The following is a 19,884-nucleotide window of genomic DNA, read 5'->3' on the forward strand; positions in this document are numbered from 1 at the left end:
TCTTTTTCGATATATGGACTGATACATGCTACCCAAAGACATCATACCTACATAGAGAGAGTTTTTGTCTGTATGTACAAAATGTACCTAGTATTATGGTGTCTTATAACTACTATATACCTAAACTAAGTAACATATATCGACTCATAAATAGCTAACACAGAAGTCGTAACAATCGTATACAAGAAAAATAGGGGTATCAAAACCACCCAAACCAACTTCGACCATACCTGGACTTGGAAATATCCAACACGACCCTCCATACTACAAACCCTTTAACCACTCCCTCATATATACACGTCGAAACAACCAAACCCGCATACACATACACATATATGCTCAAGGCCCCTGGGTAACCTTGAACATATCTGCCAGCAACTCCGGCACCTTCGCATTCCTCAAGTTCTTCCAATCATTATCGAGCAGCCCCCAGCTCTCCTCCGCATCCACCGTGCCCTGGCGTAGATAATACGAGCCCTGGACCGCCCAAAGCGACCACTCGCCATCATTACCCGTAACATAATCTCTCAGGCACTGGAAGTAGCTGTTATCATCATCCGACAGCCCATCGTTCGGGCCCCCCGTCATCCCAAACCCGAACTCCGACAGGATCAGCGGCGCGGTGTAGTCCCTGCCCTGCTCGAGCACGAACCCGTCGAACAGGCCGTACGCCTGCTTCAAGAGATCGCAGTTCCCCTTGACGGCGGCGAAGGTGACGGTGAACGAGTACGCGTGCCACTCCCAGACGTGCTTCCCCTGCCACGCGGACCAGTCGATGTTGCGGTTCGCGCGGATGTGCGTGAGGTCCGTCGACGACTGCGTGCCGCCCATGACGACCAGCAGCTCCGGGTTCGCCGCGTGCACGCGCGTCGCCGCCTGCGTCATGAAGTTGTACCAGTCCTCGCGCCCGTTGGCGCCCTGTAGCAGCCACTCGCGCACCTCGTTGCGCAGGCCCATGCCGATGACGCCGGGTTGCGAGACGGACCACGAGGCGATTTTCTCGAGGCCGGAGAGCCAGTCTTGGGTCTTGAAGAACCGGCTGTTCATGTCGTTGTACCCGAAGCCTTCGTCCCACCAGCCGTTGCCGTCGTCGATGTTGCCTGTTTATTGTACATACTTCTTGTCAGTTACACATACACATGGCTTATGGTTTGCCGGTTACTTTAGTTGGGCTTGTTACGAGCTAGGAGGTTTTGGGAAAACAAAAAGGAAAAGAAGAAAAGGGGGGAGGGGTAACTCACAGCACCAGCTGGCCTTGCTAACATGATTATCCAGAATCGTCATGACGCCCCTCTTCCAAAGCGCCGCAATGACCGCCTCAAAGACGCCCCGCGTCGTCGCATCACCCACGAACGGGTTCTTCTCCGCGACCTGAGCGTATACACCGTTCAGATCATCGACGCTGACGTCTGCGGACTGGGCGGCGGCCACGAAGGAGTCGGCGACCTTGACGTCCGGGTTCAGCGCGTGGTCGATCGAGTACGTCAGGCGCACGCAGTTGAAGCCCTGCTGCGCGATGAAGTCGGCGATGTAGTCGACCGACTGCTTGTGCAGGCCCTCGGGCAGGTTCGCTTCTTGGTGGCCCGCCCAGTTGACGCACCGCAGCTTCACGCGCTTGCCGTCCGCGTCGACGATCCAGCGGGAGGTGGTGGAGAGGGGCAGTTTTTGCGAGGATACGAAGGCGGCGGGGAGCACGACGGTGCTGAGGACCGTGAGGAGCGGGAGGAGCCTCATGATGAGGTAGGTAGGGATCTATAGAGAAGGTAATGTACAGTCGTATCTGTGTGGATATAGTATATAATATATACAGAAGAAGAAGAAAGAGCTCAAGCGTTAAGTCGAGACTGGCTCTAAGCTGGCTCGGATAGCTTCACAACAAGATGTAAGAGGACGACGTCGTGTAAAAGACTGGTTAAGTAATCCAATGAGGATCACAGTGAAGCAACAAGTGAGTGGCGTGAAGGGTATATGTATAACTCCTTGCTCGCCCAGCGACTACTATAATCAACAAGGGTATGGCGAATCTAAGGATGCTTAAGCCAGATACCAGGATCGCAAAAGGCAAGCCAAGCAGATGTACATGAGGAGCACCCGTCGTATATATAATGACGACAAGCTAGATCGGTAGGATGGATGGACTAATGAGAGCACAATACATATTAGTATGATCTGTCGGGGACCACGAAAGTGTGGCTCCTTCACCCATGAAGCTCTCGGCTCCAGGGCCTGACCTACCTTGCCCGCATACACCGACCTACTGACCTTCCTGATCCAACCAGATGATATACGGCACACCCCCGGACCAGGAACAGATATTGGCCGCCACGGGGTCGGCCTGAGCCGAGAGAGGCTTCCCAGGAAAGACTGGGGAGGCTTTTCTTATGTCTTTAAGAAACTCGTGCCCGGCCTAAAGGGAAATCTCACGCGGTCTTCTACCTACGCCCCGAAAGAGAGCGCAAGAACATGAGAATTCACCCATATTTCGAGGAGGGAAGATAGGTAGGAAGCCAGGCATGTTATTTTTTTTTTCGCCTCTGGGCGCAGGATAATACACATGGATGCAATGCATTACTATATTTGGGGGGAATTATCATATAGGCAGGATCAGGGACTAGAGACCAATCAAGCAGGTTGGCAGAACGAAGGGGATAGGGGAACATAGAAAAATAAATAGAAAATATGAGGTTAAAGATCTAGATAACACCACAAGTGGCAATGGACGCGCCTATCCAATAGCTAAGACAAGGGGTCTCATATAGAAGATCGCATGACTGAGACATATGATTGGGCAGTATACTACAAATGAGGGTGGATTAAGGTTGACTGAGGTGGTATTGGGGAGGGAGGAGGTAGGCAGAGAGTGTGTGTGGAAGTGAGTGAGAAGAGAGAGCGGAGAAAAAGAAAGCCAAGTATTTTCTCCAAGGTCCCGCCAAGGGAGGGCGTCAGGGGATAGCCGTTCACTACATGCCGATCTAGATAGGTATGTACATGTAGGTACAGTACTATGCCATATCCATGGATGTGAATACTACCTACTATGGACCTAACATATGTAAAATAGGAATCTAGTGGCTGACAGCGATTAGAGAAGCGCAGTATTAATAATTACAGCACTTGGAGAGGAAGAGAGAGGGGGTAAAGAGACAACATTGAAAGTGCCACATACAGAAGGGTAGCCTGGGCAGGTAATGAAAATGTATCGTTGCATCGACTACCCATCGAACTGACCGACCCGAAGGGGGGGACATCACCATGAAATCCATCACATTACCTGCAGCTGCCCATACAAGCAACTACCGCATCTGATAGGTCGTGTCCATATGACCTACACAAAGCGCCCCCTTTTGCGGATTCTGTACAGTTGTACGTAATAACTTAATTCTGACCGTAGAATGCGACACCGCGAAGTGAGGGTCGCTTTTCGTCTCTGAGGGTATCGCGACAGGAAATACTTTAGTAGGTAGTTACTAGGCTAGGAATTATGGATCCCATAAAGATCTTAACAGTACATATAGTTAAGTAATACCTACCAAACATGATAGCACCAGGCACCACTCCCATATCCTATAACTACTCTACAGAGTCTACACAGCAGTAGCAAATCCGTAGCGTCGGGCTACGCCGCTAGCTAGCATCAGGGTTAGGAAGTAGGATCGACAACTACCTGTTTTAGGTAGGTTGTTAGACCATAGAGCTGGTCTTCAGCAAGGGATAGTTATGCCGTTAAGTTGTAAGCATGTGCATGACACCATGCTCATCCTGCCTAGGAGGGCATTATGACAGTATCTCAACTTTCGGGCCGTTGTATCGATAGTCCAAATCTCCAAACGTCTCCAAACGGAATACCGAACATCCTCAGTCGACTCGGCGTGAGATAACTAACCTGCCACAATGGGCTGAATGCGCCGCAACACCAGAATCCCTCTGTACCTTGTATGACCACGATTAAGTATGAACTTTGAAGCTAGCTCTCTACCTAGGTAGGTAGCTACTAGTTATTAGCTAGTCATCAGGTGTAGATCTTACTGAGGACGTTCATCATTCTTATATACTTAACCTAGTACACTAACCTAGGCATGTGGATAAGGAATACAGAATCATTAAATTAGCGTATGGCTATGGATTACAAAGTCTAATGGTAGTGTAGGTATTATTAAACTGTACAACTCTGTATCTGTCTCCGTCATTATCATAACGCAATTATACATGCGTAATACACGGGAAGGGAAAAAAAATGTTGCTTTTTGTATCGTAAACCGGTCGTGAAAGGGTAAGCAATCCAGCAAAACCCCCCGTTACCTGTACGAAGTTCAACAACAATAATATACTCCTAGCCCCGTAGCACACCGCAGAGACAAGTCTCACGCCATCGTGCCTTTTGACCGTCCCACGTTCCGAATGCGGTCCCACCAATATTGACTCCTAGGGTATCACGAAAAACAATGACTTGCTGGCAAGATCATCCATGTATGCTTGCTTGCTAGCTTGTTAGCCTGCTCACTGGGTCGCCACGTTCCCTGAGGCAGCTGCGCGTGCTTCCAGCTCTCTGCGCTTCGAAAGGATGCTCTTGAAGGCACCTAGGCAATACAGCAGTGTTTCTTCGTCGTGAGCGCAGAAACGGTAACTCTTTTCATCCGTGATGATTTGGAAGCAATGCAGTTTGCTCTTGCTAATCGGGTTGATATCCACGACGTTAACAATAACCGCGAGACCCAGGATGAAGGAGGCCTTATACTCCGATTCGTCCTTGTAGAGAATAATGTTTCGCGGCCGTAGCACTGCCCAGCGATTCTTCCACTGCTTCACGCCACGCTTGCTGTTCAGGAGCCAGAGCCAGCCTTGCCAAACGATGCGATCCGGGTCATTCTCGAGATTCAGGCCACTTAGTTGGCTAGCATTTCTGTTGACTAGGCTTGGGCGATCTTTCGAGCTAGAATCTAGCTGCAAACCAGATATGCCGGGAGAACGAGCCGTGAAGCTGTCAATGGAAGCCCCATGAGCTCGTGGGCCATCATTGTCGGAGAAATCGGAATGCGAAGCCAGTTCGTTTGCGGACATCCCGGAGTAGTCATTATGGGAGAATCTTCTCGTTGCTGACGTCAGAGATCGAGATGAAGGGGGTTCAGTAGACGAGGGAGAACTTGATAGCGGCCTCTCGATGTCCGGCTGTCGGGTCTTTGTGGATCCCGAGCTATTTGGAGCCATGCTAATAGGGGCAAAGGTTTGTCGGCGCACAACGGCACTTGCTAAGAACATCTCCTCCTCCTCTTCCTCAATTCTACCGTCCTTTCTAATCAAGTCGACCCATTCTTGAGCATCCTTTAGAGTTGGTGCCTCAAGATGGAAGTTTCGCGACGGCGAGAACAGACCGAAGAGATTATGGCGCTTGTTCTTGGGATCCTTAAGAAGCGTGACGGCCGAGAGCTCCGAGGTATAGATCTTATGGCGAAGCTTGCTCTCCTTATCCGATTTGTAGATGTAGAGCTCGCTGGGCCGGAGCACTAGAAAGACAGATTTCCAGGTCTGCGTAATCAATAAATGTTAGCACAATCTGTCCACGATAATGATGATGTAGGCTACAATAAGATATTAGTAAGCTAGCCATCTACCTTTGTCTTTTGGGTGCGCTTTTGAACATAGCCAGACTTTATAACACGATCGAACTCGAAGCTACCATTTTGGTTGACCGGGTTGGCTGCCGATAGACCAAAGTGACTTCGGAGGCGATTGACTTGGGTATTTGCAGGTACAGCCATGGCAGATAAGGGAGGGGTAGGCAGTGTCGCGCCGCGGCCTGGCAGATTTGTTGATGTGGAATCAGGAACGGACTGAGTCGCTGTCTCAGCCATCGTGAAGATTTAGTAGCGCGTCGAGAATAAAAAAGTTGCGTGACGACGCCGAGTGTAATATTCTTAAGTATTAGATTACCGACTTCGATAGTCTGGCTGAGATTAAATGAATGATTATTATTATCGACAATAGGAAATCGGAGATGGACCGGAACGTCAGGGGTTTGAAGTATTGAAGCGATCAAGCAAGTGTCGAGTGGGTGGGTGTCAATAAAGTGGTTTAGAGTTCGAGTAGCTCAAGACAGGATGGAACACGATTCATTGCCGGGCAATAGATTATCATCAAGATATTAACCTAACGAGTCGCGGAAAAGTTAGGAGTGCGTAATGTGTGTATTATGTGTTTGTTGGTGTGTGTTTGTCGAATATGTGAAACAACACGTCGAGTATCGATTGACGTCCAAGAAGATTGATGACAGAACCAACCCGAACTGAGCTAGAACAGTCGAGAGTTCGTTGTCACCGTCAGCCAACCAGTCAGCTAGGAGTCAGTGGAAATCGATCAAAGGTCCGAAAAAGGCGGTTCGTAGTAACCAATAATAAAGATAGGCCCTGGAGATGTAGGGAAATACCCCTCTCAACGGATCAACAATAAGATTCGGGGATTATTGCTCAATGCTTCTGGAATGGGGGGAGTAGGGTAGAGCTAGCTTCGCCGTCAGCGAATGGCGCAAGAGTCGCCATAAACAAATGTGGACAGACAGATGCAGAACCACAGAACTGGACGGGAGAGGGGGATGGGGAACTTTTTAGTTCGGATCAAGGATGAAAAATGTAAAGCACTTGAGAGTGTAAAACAGCAAAGTGTAAATTGTAGATTGTAAATCGTAAATTGTAACTAAAAATTGTAAGTTGAAAAGTGAAAAGTCACAAAACGAAATAAGAAATGGCCGTAAGGGGTATGCATGTATGCATGTATGTACGACTAGTACAATACAATACAGTTGTAGGTTTAATAAGGTTTAATAAGGGTTCAAATGCCCAGGTGTTGTAGGAGTACCGCGGTTTTAGGTTGTTTATTGGTTCTTGGTTCTATCTACAATCCTTGGAAGCTTCCAAGGTTCTGCAAGGTTGAGTGATATTTTTCTGGAAACCCCTAAAATGAACCTTGAAACTATGTAAAATAGCTGGCTTGAAAGGTTACGCAAAGACCAGGTGTTTCAGGAACTACCGTTGCTTAGCGTATCACTAGGACGGTACTAGCCACCAAGTATGGGGAAACTACATCGTACCAAGCCTGACTGGCTGACTGGGTTAGTCACCGTTAGTCACCGTTAGAGGAGGCTCGTGATTAATACATATGTACCAGTCCAATGTCAGATGCAAGTCTTTCAATCGTGTTTCCCCTTTCCCACCTCCAATCATCAGCCCTATTTGTACTTGTACAACTCAGATTAACACTACTAACCTACATATATGTAACTTAGCACTCTACTTCTAAATATACAACGCCCCCGTATAAAGATCAAGTATCGCGTTAACAGTTGCGCTCGGGATTACATTGCTACAAATACAGAGCTCATGTCGTCCTATTTCCAACCTGCCACACTCTGTCTATAAGTAAAGCGCACCAACTTACTTAGGACCTACATGTAGGTATGATACATATGTAATATGTATTAGGTTAGTGGGTTAAAGGCACATTAAGAGAATAGCCCATGATTAAGTCTAGTAGCATTATCTCTCTCGTGTCCTGGTAAATTTTGAATTTCTGGGTTAATGCAATGGTAAAAGAGCATGAGCATGTATTAATCCCTTATTACACCAGTGAAGAAGTTCGCCGAGGCCACGGCATATAGGTAGGTATCAATGATGTGTTAGTCACAAAAGACGTCAACTACTCTGGATCATCCGCATATGACTCCGACGCAGCTTTCTCTTCCATCTCTTTGAGAAGCTTCTGGCCCTCTTCCGTAGTAGCATCGATCAACTGTTCCTCCAAGCTCAAGACACCGGCCTGCGGCATTATCAGTAAATAGTCCTAGAAAATCTGCAACAAGAAATATATTTAGAAAGAGTACCTACCTCACTTAGGAGGCCAACTATATCTTCGGCTTCTGTGACGTTCATCTTGCCAAGCACTTCGTTGACCTTATCCAAGCTGCCCGACTCTAAAGCCTTTTGCATCTCTGGGGAGAATCCATCAAAGATTTCGCGGCCTCTCTTTTCACCCTCATCCTCGCTGTCTTTGGGTGGGATCTTAATCTTGATCTCGGTGCCTGGCTCGACGGCGTGCAGCTGTATTTGCTCCACTCCCCCGCCAGACTCGCCCTCGGCCTCTCGTTGGGCGTTTATCTCAGCGACGCGATTCTTGATCTTATAGTATCTTTCTTGCACGTCGCTGTAGAAAACTTCTTGAGCCTTATGACCCTTGGTGGTGATGCACTTGAAAAAGACCGCAACACCATCCTTGCCTAACACACGGCAGTACTGTATAAGTAAGGCCTGATGAACACACTGTCGGGCAAAATCCTCCTTTCCATCAAGCTGGGCATCGAAGGCCATGATTAAAAGACCATCGGTTTCCTTCTCGGTGAGGATATGCGGGTGCAAGCCAAGGAATGCATTGCTTTCCCGCAAGTTGTTTATTTTGATGTTGGCGAATTTGCGGGCGTCTGGGGAAGCTTCAACTTCATCATCATCGTCACCATCTGCTGCAACGGTTGTATCCGAATCATTCGGTTTAGACAATGCGGAACCAGGGTTAAGAAGCTCCACCTTGGTGTTGTCTGCCGCCTTCGTTCCAGAGGTAGACGCAGTGGACTTGTTGATTTGTGAACTGTCAAATCCTGTATGGAGGTTCTCGCTCGTAATCTTGCGACCTTCCTCCTTCTCCAATTCTGCCAACTTCTTGAGTAGCTCTTGTTGTAGATCTTGAACTTGCTTTAGATGTATACCGATTTCTTCGATCATGGCATTGTAGCGATTTTCGGGCTTTTTCTCGTCGAGCTCCTTGTTTACCTGGTCCAACAGAGTCGCCATCATCTTGGTGTACGAAGGGGGCTGCTCTACATTAGCGTGGACGCCTTCAGGCCTCGGAGGTGGTTTGTCGTCATCTGGATTGCCAGCGGATTCCATTACAGCCTGGAAAGCAACCTCGGCTGGGTTTCGGGTCTCGGCCTCAGCAGCGTGAGCTTTGAGGGCGTTGAGAAGGCTCGATATTCTCTTCAGTAACCCATCATTGATCTGGCGTTCGTACTTCAGGGTCTCGATCTGATGTTTACGCTGCTGGCGTTCCATATGAATCTGGTTCTGCTTGGCACGAATGAAGGAACGCTTGTCGACATTTGGGTGGACTTCAACATCGGAGTCATCACTGAGCTCCAAGGCGTCCTATGTAAGATAAGATGTTAGTCTTATTTGGATATGCCTAAGAAGAAAAAAAAAAGAATAGTATGCTTACCCATTTGCTATAATCTAAAGGCATTGCGGCTTAATCTTGTGCCAATTATTTCACTGTTTCCAAGGTTCTCAATTACATGTATGTAACATTGAAGAATTGAGAGAGGTGAAGGAATGCTACTAGAGGTACATATGTAGGAAGACGAGCTCTGAGTTTGGTATTGCCCCGCGATTATAGTGGGGTGAACGAGTTTATCGTTATCGAGAATGTTCCTGCAACCTCCATATGATACATCATACATGTGCATAATTATATACACTAATGCCATTATTATAAATCCCAAATTCGATTTATAAAGATCTAACCTTACAAAGTAGTTAAGTAGGTATGTATGCATTTTTATTTAACGTTATAACTCGCTCTTTAAGTGTGTATGAACCACGTCTGATTTAATAAACATGGCTCCTAAAGATGATTATGTCTTCACCCGAGATATTCTCGACAACTCTCGGTTTGTCCCCCCTTCCCCTTCCCCTGAGCCATGTTTGACTATTCCCTCCCCGACACCAAAACTGATTGGAGTGGTTCTTAAATAACATCAGCTTAAATTTGATGCACACTCATTGGGTGAAAGATTTCGGATTCCTTATCCATCCTAGAATCTCTACAGAGCAAGAGAATCTACGAATAGCAGATATTGGCACAAGCACAGCGTGAGTACATATAACCCCTAGACTACCAATATTGTACCTCGAGCCCTGGTAGTACCATTTTGACTCATTTACCCATGAAGAGGCAGCGCCTCCACGTGATGTTCTTCCTCCTAGCATCACCCTTAGGAAATGGAACGTGAAGGGTCTGGTCCTCGAGGAGCTTGTGGGTGCCTTTGATATCATCCATGTCCGCTTCTTTGTCTTTGTTCTATTGAGGGAGGAGGTTCCTGCTGTGATAGATAAGTTCGTCACGATGTTAAGTACGTGTGCTAAGTATTCTTGTGTTCTAATACTCTTATCCTTTCTCATCCTGTGAATCGCAGCACTTAAGCTAACGATGAATATGTCGGCGCCAGAACCTGGTGGTTACTGGCAATGGGTTGACCCCGACAACAGAACGGTACGCACTGATAAGTCGAGACCAGAGAACAAGTCAGAGAACCTTGCCGCTCTGATGAGTCTCGTGAAGTCACAAGATCCGCGCTTGAATCCAACATGGGTCCCTGAGTTACTTGATATATTCTCAGGGAGTGGTTTAGTAGACGTTAAGACAAGAAGTACATGAAACGCCACCTCATCTGGCATTCTTGATGCATGAGCTTATCGCGCGGAAGACCGAAAATGAGGAGATGGCAAAAGAAGTGAAAAGGCTACTGCCTCTCGTGTTGGAAGAGACTCGGAAAGGCGCTTGGTTGAACACTACTAAATACTGCATCACTGGAAGGAAGCCTTAGCTCCTAGACCATCCAAGGGGTGAAGGTGTACATAGCTCGATTCAATGAGCCAACTCCCAACTAATGCTAGTCAATAATATGATCAGAAAAAAAGGGGGTAGGTATTAAAGGCAGGGTAAGAGACTATCAAGAATATCCATGAAGTTGGAACTTGAAAGAAGAAATATAAAAATAACAGAATGATTTAACCTTAACCTACTATGAAGGTTAGGTTACTAGTGTAGCTGCAATGCACAGTCATATGCTACTAGGGGTTAGGTACTAAGGTTAGTAAGGTAGTGCTACCTAGTACCGGCAACTCGGGTACCTAATATGCACTAATGCAAGTATCCCTTACTTTTGGTATGCCAGTATGGACCTTAGAAAGTGGAAGCTCCACTAGGATATGTTAAGATTAACTAGTATGATTACCACGCTGATTACCACGCTGTTTATTCCACGTTACGTCAACTACAAAACATCTTTTTGATCCCAGAGAGCAAACACTTTATAGAGAACGGCCAGATGGCCACAACACCGTACGTATCCAACCCTTTTCTGAATAAGGGCTTTACAATTGACGATATATCATAGACCCGAATGCCTTAATTACCCCCCCGAGAACTACCGTAGTCCCCCGTTTCCCTCCCTCTGCTGGCCTCCCCAGAACAGCTACTGCGCCTTATACACAATATGGGACTCATGGCGGTACACGCTTCTGTGGACCTTGATCCTCTATGCTCTGTTTCATCTAGGCGCGACTGGAATCGCTTTGTCGATGCAGATCGGAAAACCACGATCGGTATGGAAATACTTGCTGGCCGTCCCATTTGTCTTTGCCTTGGTCGCAGGGGCTGAGGCGCTATTTACTGGAAGCGTTGTTGGGCTGGTGTATGTAATCCCCTTCGATTTCGTACTTGCGCATATGCGATTGCAATTGTAATGGACCTGACGTTTATATCTAGACTCGGCGCTATCTACACTTCCGGATGCTACCAGATGCCAACGTGGATACCCTTTATCTGGGCATGGATTAACGTCTTGGTGTTAATCATCTCGTCTTTCACCATCCAGGGAGGTCTTTGAAGCGACTATTAACTTTTTGGTGCCTCGTTCGAGGTATGAGTTGGAGTACTCTATGGGTGTATTACTATCATACCGCGAGCCGCAACGGCCACCACAGTTAAACTACATATCGGATAGTGTTAGTATCAATTTGATGCTGGGCTTTTCATGTCGGGCTTTAAACAGATGTGAGAATTGCTTTCCTAAAGTTAAAAATATATGTAAATGGCTAACGATGGGCATTGAATTAGCTATGGCAGAGCCTTGAGGTTTCTCCTCATCTACCTATCTAGGTACACTTGCCTTTCTATCGACTCTATGGATACTCTACACCTAGTTAGGACTGGGGAAGAGTCATTGCTACGGGTTGAGAATAAGTTATAATCACTTTGACCCAGAAATTACAACGAGGCAGGCTTCGTCAGCGTCAATGCTCCCTTCAATGTTAATCACATATGTACATGCAGTATATACACCTCCGCAGCCTGTGCTGGTGTCTTCATCTACATAAGGCACTTAGGTATGCATCTATGTAGTACTACTATGTTTGACATACATATGCAAGTACATATGTAGGTACATACTACCATGTACATATGAGATGAGAGTGGTGAAAGGTATGTATTAAAAGAGAATATCTACCTAACTATTGCTGCGGGGGATGACGCACTAGCGGGGGGGTAAACTACCGTAGGTACTTAGTACTAGGTAGTACCTATCTGGATATAAGCAACATCATGATTGAATACCCTAGGTTAGGTACATGTAGTATGCATTATCATGATGAAACTTTTCTAATGGAACTTTTCTAATACACCACCAGTTCAATATTTCACAAATATTTTTACTCAATAGCCCAACATTGATCTGATTCCTTCAGGGAAAGAAAAAACTTCAATCGCTCTTAAGCGATCATGTCATCAATTATGCAGTTGCCTACCAATCCTACACTCGAAAACCTTTCCCTCTTCATCACAAAACTTGGGAAGCTGGATGGTCTGACCGATCAGACCATAGATGGAATCCCAACCCAGGACTGTATTAAATTCCTTTTCGAACATATACAGTCCCTTACCAAGACCGAAAATGGTGGTGAGCTCGATGTGCACCAGCTAGAATATGATTTCGTACATGCCGTCACTAAAGCCTTATTGAACCGTCGCCGTATTGAGGGTGTACCCAGACTCCAGCCCAAGGAAGCCCAAGTAGGGTCAATCCAGCGTATAGTATTCCGTCGTGGTGATACTATTCTTATCGCCTGGCCTGGGTACGGGAAGACTCTCGTCTTACACACTGTACCTTTTATCATGCAAGACAAGGTGACCATATCGTTGTGTACGATAAAGCAACGAGGTGAAGATCAGTTCAATACTGTTCGTCAGATACCCGGCTTACGTCCACTTCTAATAAACGGCGATACCAAAAAGGTTAGTAAACATCATTCGCAAATACTTAGGTACCTTGATAGGTATTATGTATGGATTATTAGTTACTGACTTTGCAACAGGATGATCACATGTGGTCTGACTTAACCCAGGGGCGATATAACCATGTTATCATCAGTCCTGAGGAATTAACTCACGATCCCTTCCTCAAATTGCTTCGGAATCCTACATTTAATCAGAAGATAGCGTTCGTGGCCATTGACGATCTTCATACGGTATACGATTGGCAAAAAATGCACATAACTCCAAAAATTGGCAAAATGAGAGCATTGCTTCCCAAAGACGTGCCCTGGTTTGGATGCACTGCTACTCTAAGCAAAAAGACCGAGAAGTATGTGTTGACTAAGGCTGGCTTCCGCCCAAAAGGTGATTCGATAGGCGAGTTGTGCTTCATACAAACTACCGTCGACCGACCCAATATATCTATTGTTGTACAACCATTGGTACAGGGCAAACGCCCCGATTTCCGACGATTACGTTTCCTACTTGATGGGATAAAGCCTAAGGCCCCTCGAGATATTGAGAAGACTATCGTCTACATGAACGAGCTACATGAGGTTGTCGGCGCTCGCCAGTACCTAATGTCCGAAGCTCAGGATCTTGGGTTGTCTCCTTCTCAGGCCGAAAGCCTTATCCGAAACTACCATGCGGATATACGACCAAATGACCGACAGCTATTATATGACAACTTTGTGCAAGAGGACTCTCCTTGCCGAATCATGGTCGTTTGCCCTCCTGTGATCGACCTGGACGTCCCCGACGTGAAAAGGGTAGTACAGTTCGGGCAAATCGCATCTGGCGATCTCGCAGACTTGTGGCGGAGATTCGGCCGAGCAGTCCGGGACGGAAAGACGCAGGGAAAGGCATTCTTCTTTCCCCCTTATTGGTACTTTGATCGGCTAGGACCCCTGGGCGATACTGAGTGGGGATCAATAGAAACGCCGAATCTGAACGACGGACCTGTGGTAGATGCAGAACTGGGGCAGTTTGGGGTAGCTCGTAGAGGCTATTGGATGATGCCTGATCGAATCTTCAGGGCCGATTTGAGAAAGGCACAACCCGACATATATGGATTCGTTAATGCCAAGTGCTTCAGGAAATATGCCCTTGAATTTCTACAGGAGTCAACAGACGATGGCATAGAGGATAAGACGGTGGTTTCATTGCAGTTATGCTGTAACGGGTGTCATCATGAACTCGGCCGGATTTCCAAGGTACCCCCTAGGCTACCTTTTGGAACTCAGCCCGAAGAAGGGACGAAGGCGTGGTTTGCATGGCAGGAAATTAATGCCTTCTGCGAGGAGCAAGTGAACAAAGCGTTTGCGTTTCTTGGAGACCCTATCCGCATGCCTGGGTGTGTTTTAATGCAAAGCAACATGCAATGGGAAGTAGCCAAGGTTTGTGATGGGATCGTTGCTCCAGATAAAATCGCTGAAAAGGTCCGAGATATCCTACGGAATAACAAGTGGGACTTCCTTGAAGAGTTCGGAGATATGTTTTGCACTGAAGCTCTCGTTATCCAACGGAAAGCCATGGCTAAGTATAAAGGACACCTCGAAGCCCAGGAACGTGATAAGAAGGCCAAAAGAGGGGGTTACCCCTTTATTTTCGAGGACAGTGAAGAGGACGATTACATTTGCAGCCCATGAAAATACACTACGAGACACATGTGTATGGCATTTATTATAGTTAATCTTTAGGTGTGGAAATCTGGTTCTAAGGTTGCTGTTGTTGTTGCTGTTGCTGCTGCTTCTTTCAGATTCATGATAGTAATTAATGAAAGGAATATCTTAATGTTTTAAGGTTGTGTGATGTGTGATTGGCTGAAACTCGCTGTGACAACTTACAAGGTCCATTTTAGTTTTATGCAGGCGTATAAGGCGGACAAGGTATTTAGTTAACGGTTAACCTAGGAAAGTCCAAGGGTCTAGACTTAAGCGGGTCTGGACTAGACTCGTAACAGAACAAAAGGGACGAAGCGAAGCTGTCATCACCTTCGACTCAACCTACTTCTACACTATGGATGGAAACATCCGATAATACTGTCTTTGTCCTTGGTATACAGTGGGAAAGCTTTGGTAAACGATAAAAGGGAAACAAGGACCACTGGGTAATACAATGGAGTCGCCGCCGGATAGGTAAGTTTGCTTCTCTCTTCTTCTGTTTCTGTATTCATCAAATCGGGATTTCGAACGACAAACCAACCAACGAACCAACACGGAAGCTCTACTTGTTTACGTGAGATTTACCTTGGACTGTGACGCTTCATATTATTCCGAACTGGTTAGACAAGCCATTTCAAACTCGGCGCGCTAAAATGTCGGATCCTACCTCACCGTCGACGCCTACGCCAACTCTCACGGCCACCGCTGCACCGACACCGACACCGACACCTACCACGCCCAGCTTCATCGGGTTTACTCCTCTCCAAGAACATGACGAAGATGATATATCATGGGCCACCGGTTTCAACAGTCGCCGTCGCACCTTGGCCAATCTGGCTTCTATCAACACGCGCGCAAATGGAAGAAGTGCTGACCATTTGCTTCCTCTCCTTAGCCCCGTCGCGCAAAGCGCTCAGATGTCGCCCGACAGGGATTATTACCCCGGCCAGACTAAATCTCTCGAAGGCATCGCAGTCCGATCGTTCTGCCTTGGTTTAGCACTTGCTTCGTCTGTAATCACGATGGTTCTGACCCTTGTTTACACATCTTCTCCGTTGTGGCGCCTGCCTTTCTTCATCGGCGCCTTGTCGACGTTCCACTTCCTCGAGTTCTGGACAACCGCCAAATACAACACCCCCGTTGTGAGCATTGGCTCTTTTCTGTTGACGGCGAATTGGCCGGCTTACGCGATTGCACATACGGCGGCGATGCTTGAATGTTTCTTGACAAATCTACTATTTCCGAATCGGTCTTGGGCCTTGTTCTATAGCGGTCATATCATCTTGCTGGTGGGCTGTATCTTGGTGCTTGTTGGGCAGTTCGTTCGTAGTGCTGCGATGATCCAGGCCGGCCAATCGTTCAACCATACTGTCCAGCACCGCAAGAAAGACACCCACGCTCTAGTTACTACGGGGCTTTATTCGTTCATGCGCCACCCGGCGTATTTTGGGTTCTTCTACTGGGGCATAGGCACGCAGATGGTGCTGGGGAACCCATTCTGCTTTTTCGCCTACACGGTTGTGCTATGGCAGTTCTTCTCGAAGAGAGTAATACACGAAGAGGCGTTGCTGACTCGGTTCTTCGGTGATGAATATCTAATTTACAAAAGGAAAGTTGGGACACTGATGCCGTTTGTTGGAAACTGAGTCGGTTATATGCCCACTACTACTATGTACATAGTGGTCTAGATGTAGTTTATCATGTGGGTAATGGCGTTAAGGCTGGTGGTTACGATATAATATGAACAGAGTCACAGTACCCCTTGCACAGGACATCCAAAAGCCGGAAATCGTTGTTATGGTCTAAGGGTGGATGAATTAATAGTATGGACATAATTGGGAATTGGTAAAAACTGTATTGATATCACTATGGATAGTCTATAATAATAGGCATCATGATGTATCACTGGCTGTTTGATAGGAATCATAGGATGTATCCATTATCCAAGGGTTTACATATTCCAGTCAGGGATGAGTACCAAGTACAATCCTCATTGATGGCGGGCACTTTATAATCAATTGATACGCCACAGATGACATATGCATGCAGTATCGATACACTTCTAAGACCCACATAGGCTATATTTTGTACACCGGTGCCTAACTTTAGTACGCAGGTACAACTTTAACTAGCCACAAGGAAACTTAGAAGGCCACGATTCAAGACAGAACGACCCTGGGGACAGCTTGCTTAAGTGGCCGCCGCTACTTTTCTAAATTTAAAATTGAACATTGAACAAAACATCATCCAAGTTCAACACATTTGACCTTAGGTACTCAACTCACTCACCAGTACATCTCAGTCCTACTGTAACTCTCAGTGCTGTCTTATTCTTGTCTTGCACTGTACTGTACTTGGCTTTTCCCCTTTTCCTTTTCCCTTTCCTTTTCTTTTCTTCATTCTATTTTCCATAATAACAACCCAACATATACTGATACGATACAAACCCTTCGTCGGATTATCTTGGGATATTCTACAACCACCTGGTCCAAAGACCCTGTCATAGGGCAACTCTTGCACCATGAGTTCAGAGTATTCTTATGACGAGCAGGGTCAATTCTATCCCTTCTTCGTCTTTACTCTGACCTCTATCGTCACCCTTCCTCTTACTTATAACCTCCTCGCGCCCACCAAGGATGCTGCTGCTCTCGCACCACGAACGAAGACCTCGTACCAGCCTGAGCATGCTGACCTAATACAAGCATTGCGCGCTGCCCAGAAGCGGAAGCAGCGTAAGATCAAGCGCGCAATTGCCGTCGTGCTAGGCTGGGCTATGATGGCCGGCATGATGTATCTGATCATCACTACCCAACGAACGACGGCCAAGTTATGGAATCCTTATGACATCTTAGGAATCTCCGAGGTAGGATTTTCATGAATCACACCCCTCCTATCAGCCCCTTTAGCTAATGCAGTTCATTGCAGTCAGCTACAGAGAAACAGATCAAGTCCCACTACAGGAAGCTCGGTCTCAAGTTCCACCCCGACAAGGCCAAACCTGATCCAGCCAAAAATGAGACAATCGAGATACTGAATAATAAATGGGTTGATCTTACCAAGGCTTACCAAGCCCTTACCGATGAAGACATCCGTAACAATTATATCCAATATGGACACCCCGATGGCAGGCAAAGTATGAGCATTGGAATTGCTCTTCCTCAGTTCATTATATCCGAAGGAAACGGGAAATACGTCGTGCTCGTCTATGCGTTGCTTCTAGGAGTTCTGTTGCCTTACTACGTCGGATCATGGTGGTACGGCACTCAACGCATGACCAAAGAAGGAGTTCTTGTCGAGAGCGCCAACAACCTGTTCCGCGAATACACCGATAATATGGACGAGGGAGATCTCGTAACTGCTTTAAGCGCTGGCAAGGAATTTGAAGAAGTCCTGAGAGGAGACAAGGCCGAGTCTGGTCTCTCGAAGATCGAATCGAGGATATTAGCAGAAGGCAAGATTACCCCCTTTGCCGGTGGACTATCGGTTAAGGATAAGGAGAAGCTCGAAGATATAGAGGGCGGCGTAAGAAGAAAGGTCCTTTCTCTGCTCTGGGCGTACCTCGGCCGTGTGGAACTCGACGACCAGGCTTTGGACAGTGCTAAATATATGGTTGCGCCCATCGCACAGAGCCTTTGCAGCTCTTTCCGGGCTATCGCGTTGGCATACGGAAACACTGGCCCCATTCTATCTTCGTTCCATACTAGTCAACGACTCATCCAAGCTGTACCACCCCAGGCCTCTCCCCTCTTCCAGCTTCCTCACTTCACGCCCGCCGTAGTAAAGGCTATCGAGGGCGACTCGAAGACACATCTCACTGTCCAAGAGTTCATGGACCTGCCCGATTCACAACGTAGAAGTGTGGCTGTTGGAGAAGGGCTCTTGAGCGAAGAGCAATACACGACAGCCGTCGATGTCGCACAACAGCTCCCGTACTTCAGAGTCGCAAAGGCCTTCTTCAAGGTTGCTGGTGAACGCTTCATTATCCCATCATCTTTGGTTACCCTCGTTGTAAAAGGCCGATTCATTCCTCCTGGAAGAACCGATGTCCCAGAAATTGACGAACTTGATTTGGAGGATATTGACCCGGCCGAAGACGATCTCGATGCTCTGATGGGCCGCAAAAAGGCAGTAAAGGATGCAAATGGGAAAATAACCTCACGAGAAGAGGGCAAGCCGGTATCGCCCCCGACTACGTATGCGCCCTACTACGCCCGCGACCAGACGCCGCGATGGCACGTGTTTCTCTCGGATAGCAAGCAGGGTAAAATGGCAGTACCGCCATTTACTTTCACTACGTTTGATAAGCCCATATTTACTGATAACGGAAAGCCGACATATCACATGCAGACCCTGAAAGCGCAATTTGCTGCTCCACCTCAAGCAGGAATTTACACATTTGTTATGCATGCTGTGTGTGATAGCTTCATTGGGTTTGACTCCAGGATGCAAGTCACTCTTAATGTGGAGGATGCTAGCAAAGCTGCAGCGATGACGGCGGAAGACGAGATTAGTGAGCCGGATGAAGGTACGTTTCCCCCTATATAGCCCCACGAACATTTGTGTTCTATTTTTCTAACATGATCTGTAGATTCCTTGGCTGGCCAGATGAGCGCACTCAAGGGTAGTGGCAGTGTTCCGGGCACAACCAAACCCAGGAGGCGGAAAGACGAAGACTCGGAGGATGATGACGAAAGTGGCACTGAAGAGGATGAAAGCGACACTAGCGCGACGAATACCGACACGGAACCCGAGTCGTAGTAGAATCAACGGAAATGTAATAGAATACCCCCCCACCAAAAAAGAAAGCTCTGATTGTACTATGAAACATTTTAATTTGAACTACATACTACGTACATTGTGGATGCTCGTCGTTGGCCGACTCTGCGCTCAAACTACCTTTTCTCCCTGCCGTAAGACTCCCATGGTAGATATACAGGTAGTGCTCAGAAGAATACCTACCTACCTACGTTATAATGCATGTAAAGATACCTACTTAGCCACCCCCCCTGACGTTGTATGATACATACATAGTAGGTACACATGCATGCCTCTAGATACTCCGTATGTTACACCAGTAGACGGTAAATAAATA

General features: G+C 47.0%; 7 protein-coding genes across 7 annotated transcripts; 4 read left to right on the forward strand and 3 right to left on the reverse strand.

Moving 5' to 3' along the window:
- Window positions 1-248: 248 nt before the first annotated feature.
- On the reverse strand, window positions 249-2,070 carry GGS25DRAFT_138640 (glycoside hydrolase family 5 protein). Its single transcript, XM_049256291.1, has 2 exons — window positions 1,242-2,070; window positions 249-1,100 (listed from the first exon to the last, which is right to left on the reverse strand). Exons 1-2 carry the CDS (start codon window positions 1,732-1,734, stop codon window positions 340-342), a joined length of 1,254 nt encoding a protein of 417 aa, XP_049120417.1. The 5' UTR covers window positions 1,735-2,070; the 3' UTR covers window positions 249-339.
- Window positions 2,071-3,814: 1,744 nt separating this feature from the next.
- GGS25DRAFT_477356 (uncharacterized protein) lies at window positions 3,815-5,632 on the reverse strand. Its single transcript, XM_049259846.1, has one exon. It carries the CDS (start codon window positions 5,254-5,256, stop codon window positions 4,498-4,500), a length of 759 nt encoding a protein of 252 aa, XP_049120418.1. The 5' UTR covers window positions 5,257-5,632; the 3' UTR covers window positions 3,815-4,497.
- A 1,839-nt stretch (window positions 5,633-7,471) lies between these two features.
- Window positions 7,472-9,465, reverse strand: GGS25DRAFT_477358 (Cdc37 N terminal kinase binding-domain-containing protein). The gene is made up of 3 exons (XM_049259847.1): window positions 9,253-9,465; window positions 7,875-9,182; window positions 7,472-7,806 (listed from the first exon to the last, which is right to left on the reverse strand). Exons 1-3 carry the CDS (start codon window positions 9,274-9,276, stop codon window positions 7,687-7,689), a joined length of 1,452 nt encoding a protein of 483 aa, XP_049120419.1. The 5' UTR covers window positions 9,277-9,465; the 3' UTR covers window positions 7,472-7,686.
- A 185-nt stretch (window positions 9,466-9,650) lies between these two features.
- GGS25DRAFT_529375 (uncharacterized protein) lies at window positions 9,651-11,659 on the forward strand (the record flags this gene model as incomplete). Its single annotated transcript, XM_049265280.1, has 6 exons — window positions 9,651-9,703; window positions 9,852-9,905; window positions 10,020-10,165; window positions 10,229-10,404; window positions 11,042-11,157; window positions 11,213-11,659. The coding sequence occupies 6 exons, from the start codon at window positions 9,651-9,653 to the stop codon at window positions 11,559-11,561; spliced, it is 894 nt and encodes a 297-aa protein (XP_049120420.1). The 3' UTR covers window positions 11,562-11,659.
- Window positions 11,660-12,469: 810 nt separating this feature from the next.
- GGS25DRAFT_477371 (P-loop containing nucleoside triphosphate hydrolase protein) lies at window positions 12,470-14,922 on the forward strand. Its single transcript, XM_049259848.1, has 2 exons — window positions 12,470-13,110; window positions 13,191-14,922. The coding sequence occupies exons 1-2, from the start codon at window positions 12,598-12,600 to the stop codon at window positions 14,775-14,777; spliced, it is 2,100 nt and encodes a 699-aa protein (XP_049120421.1). The 5' UTR covers window positions 12,470-12,597; the 3' UTR covers window positions 14,778-14,922.
- An 85-nt stretch (window positions 14,923-15,007) lies between these two features.
- GGS25DRAFT_477374 (ICMT-domain-containing protein) lies at window positions 15,008-16,701 on the forward strand. Its single transcript, XM_049259849.1, has 2 exons — window positions 15,008-15,266; window positions 15,688-16,701. Exons 1-2 carry the CDS (start codon window positions 15,247-15,249, stop codon window positions 16,436-16,438), a joined length of 771 nt encoding a protein of 256 aa, XP_049120422.1. The 5' UTR covers window positions 15,008-15,246; the 3' UTR covers window positions 16,439-16,701.
- Window positions 16,702-16,938: 237 nt separating this feature from the next.
- On the forward strand, window positions 16,939-19,883 carry GGS25DRAFT_477385 (Sec63 Brl domain-containing protein). The gene is made up of 3 exons (XM_049259850.1): window positions 16,939-17,655; window positions 17,718-19,317; window positions 19,381-19,883. Exons 1-3 carry the CDS (start codon window positions 17,314-17,316, stop codon window positions 19,548-19,550), a joined length of 2,112 nt encoding a protein of 703 aa, XP_049120423.1. The 5' UTR covers window positions 16,939-17,313; the 3' UTR covers window positions 19,551-19,883.
- The last annotated feature ends 1 nt before the right edge of the window (window position 19,884 follows it).

Source organism: Hypoxylon fragiforme, assembly GCF_022984875.1.
Source record: "Hypoxylon fragiforme strain CBS 206.31 chromosome Unknown GGS25scaffold_2, whole genome shotgun sequence".
NCBI classification, from domain to species: Eukaryota; Fungi; Ascomycota; class Sordariomycetes; order Xylariales; family Hypoxylaceae; genus Hypoxylon; species Hypoxylon fragiforme.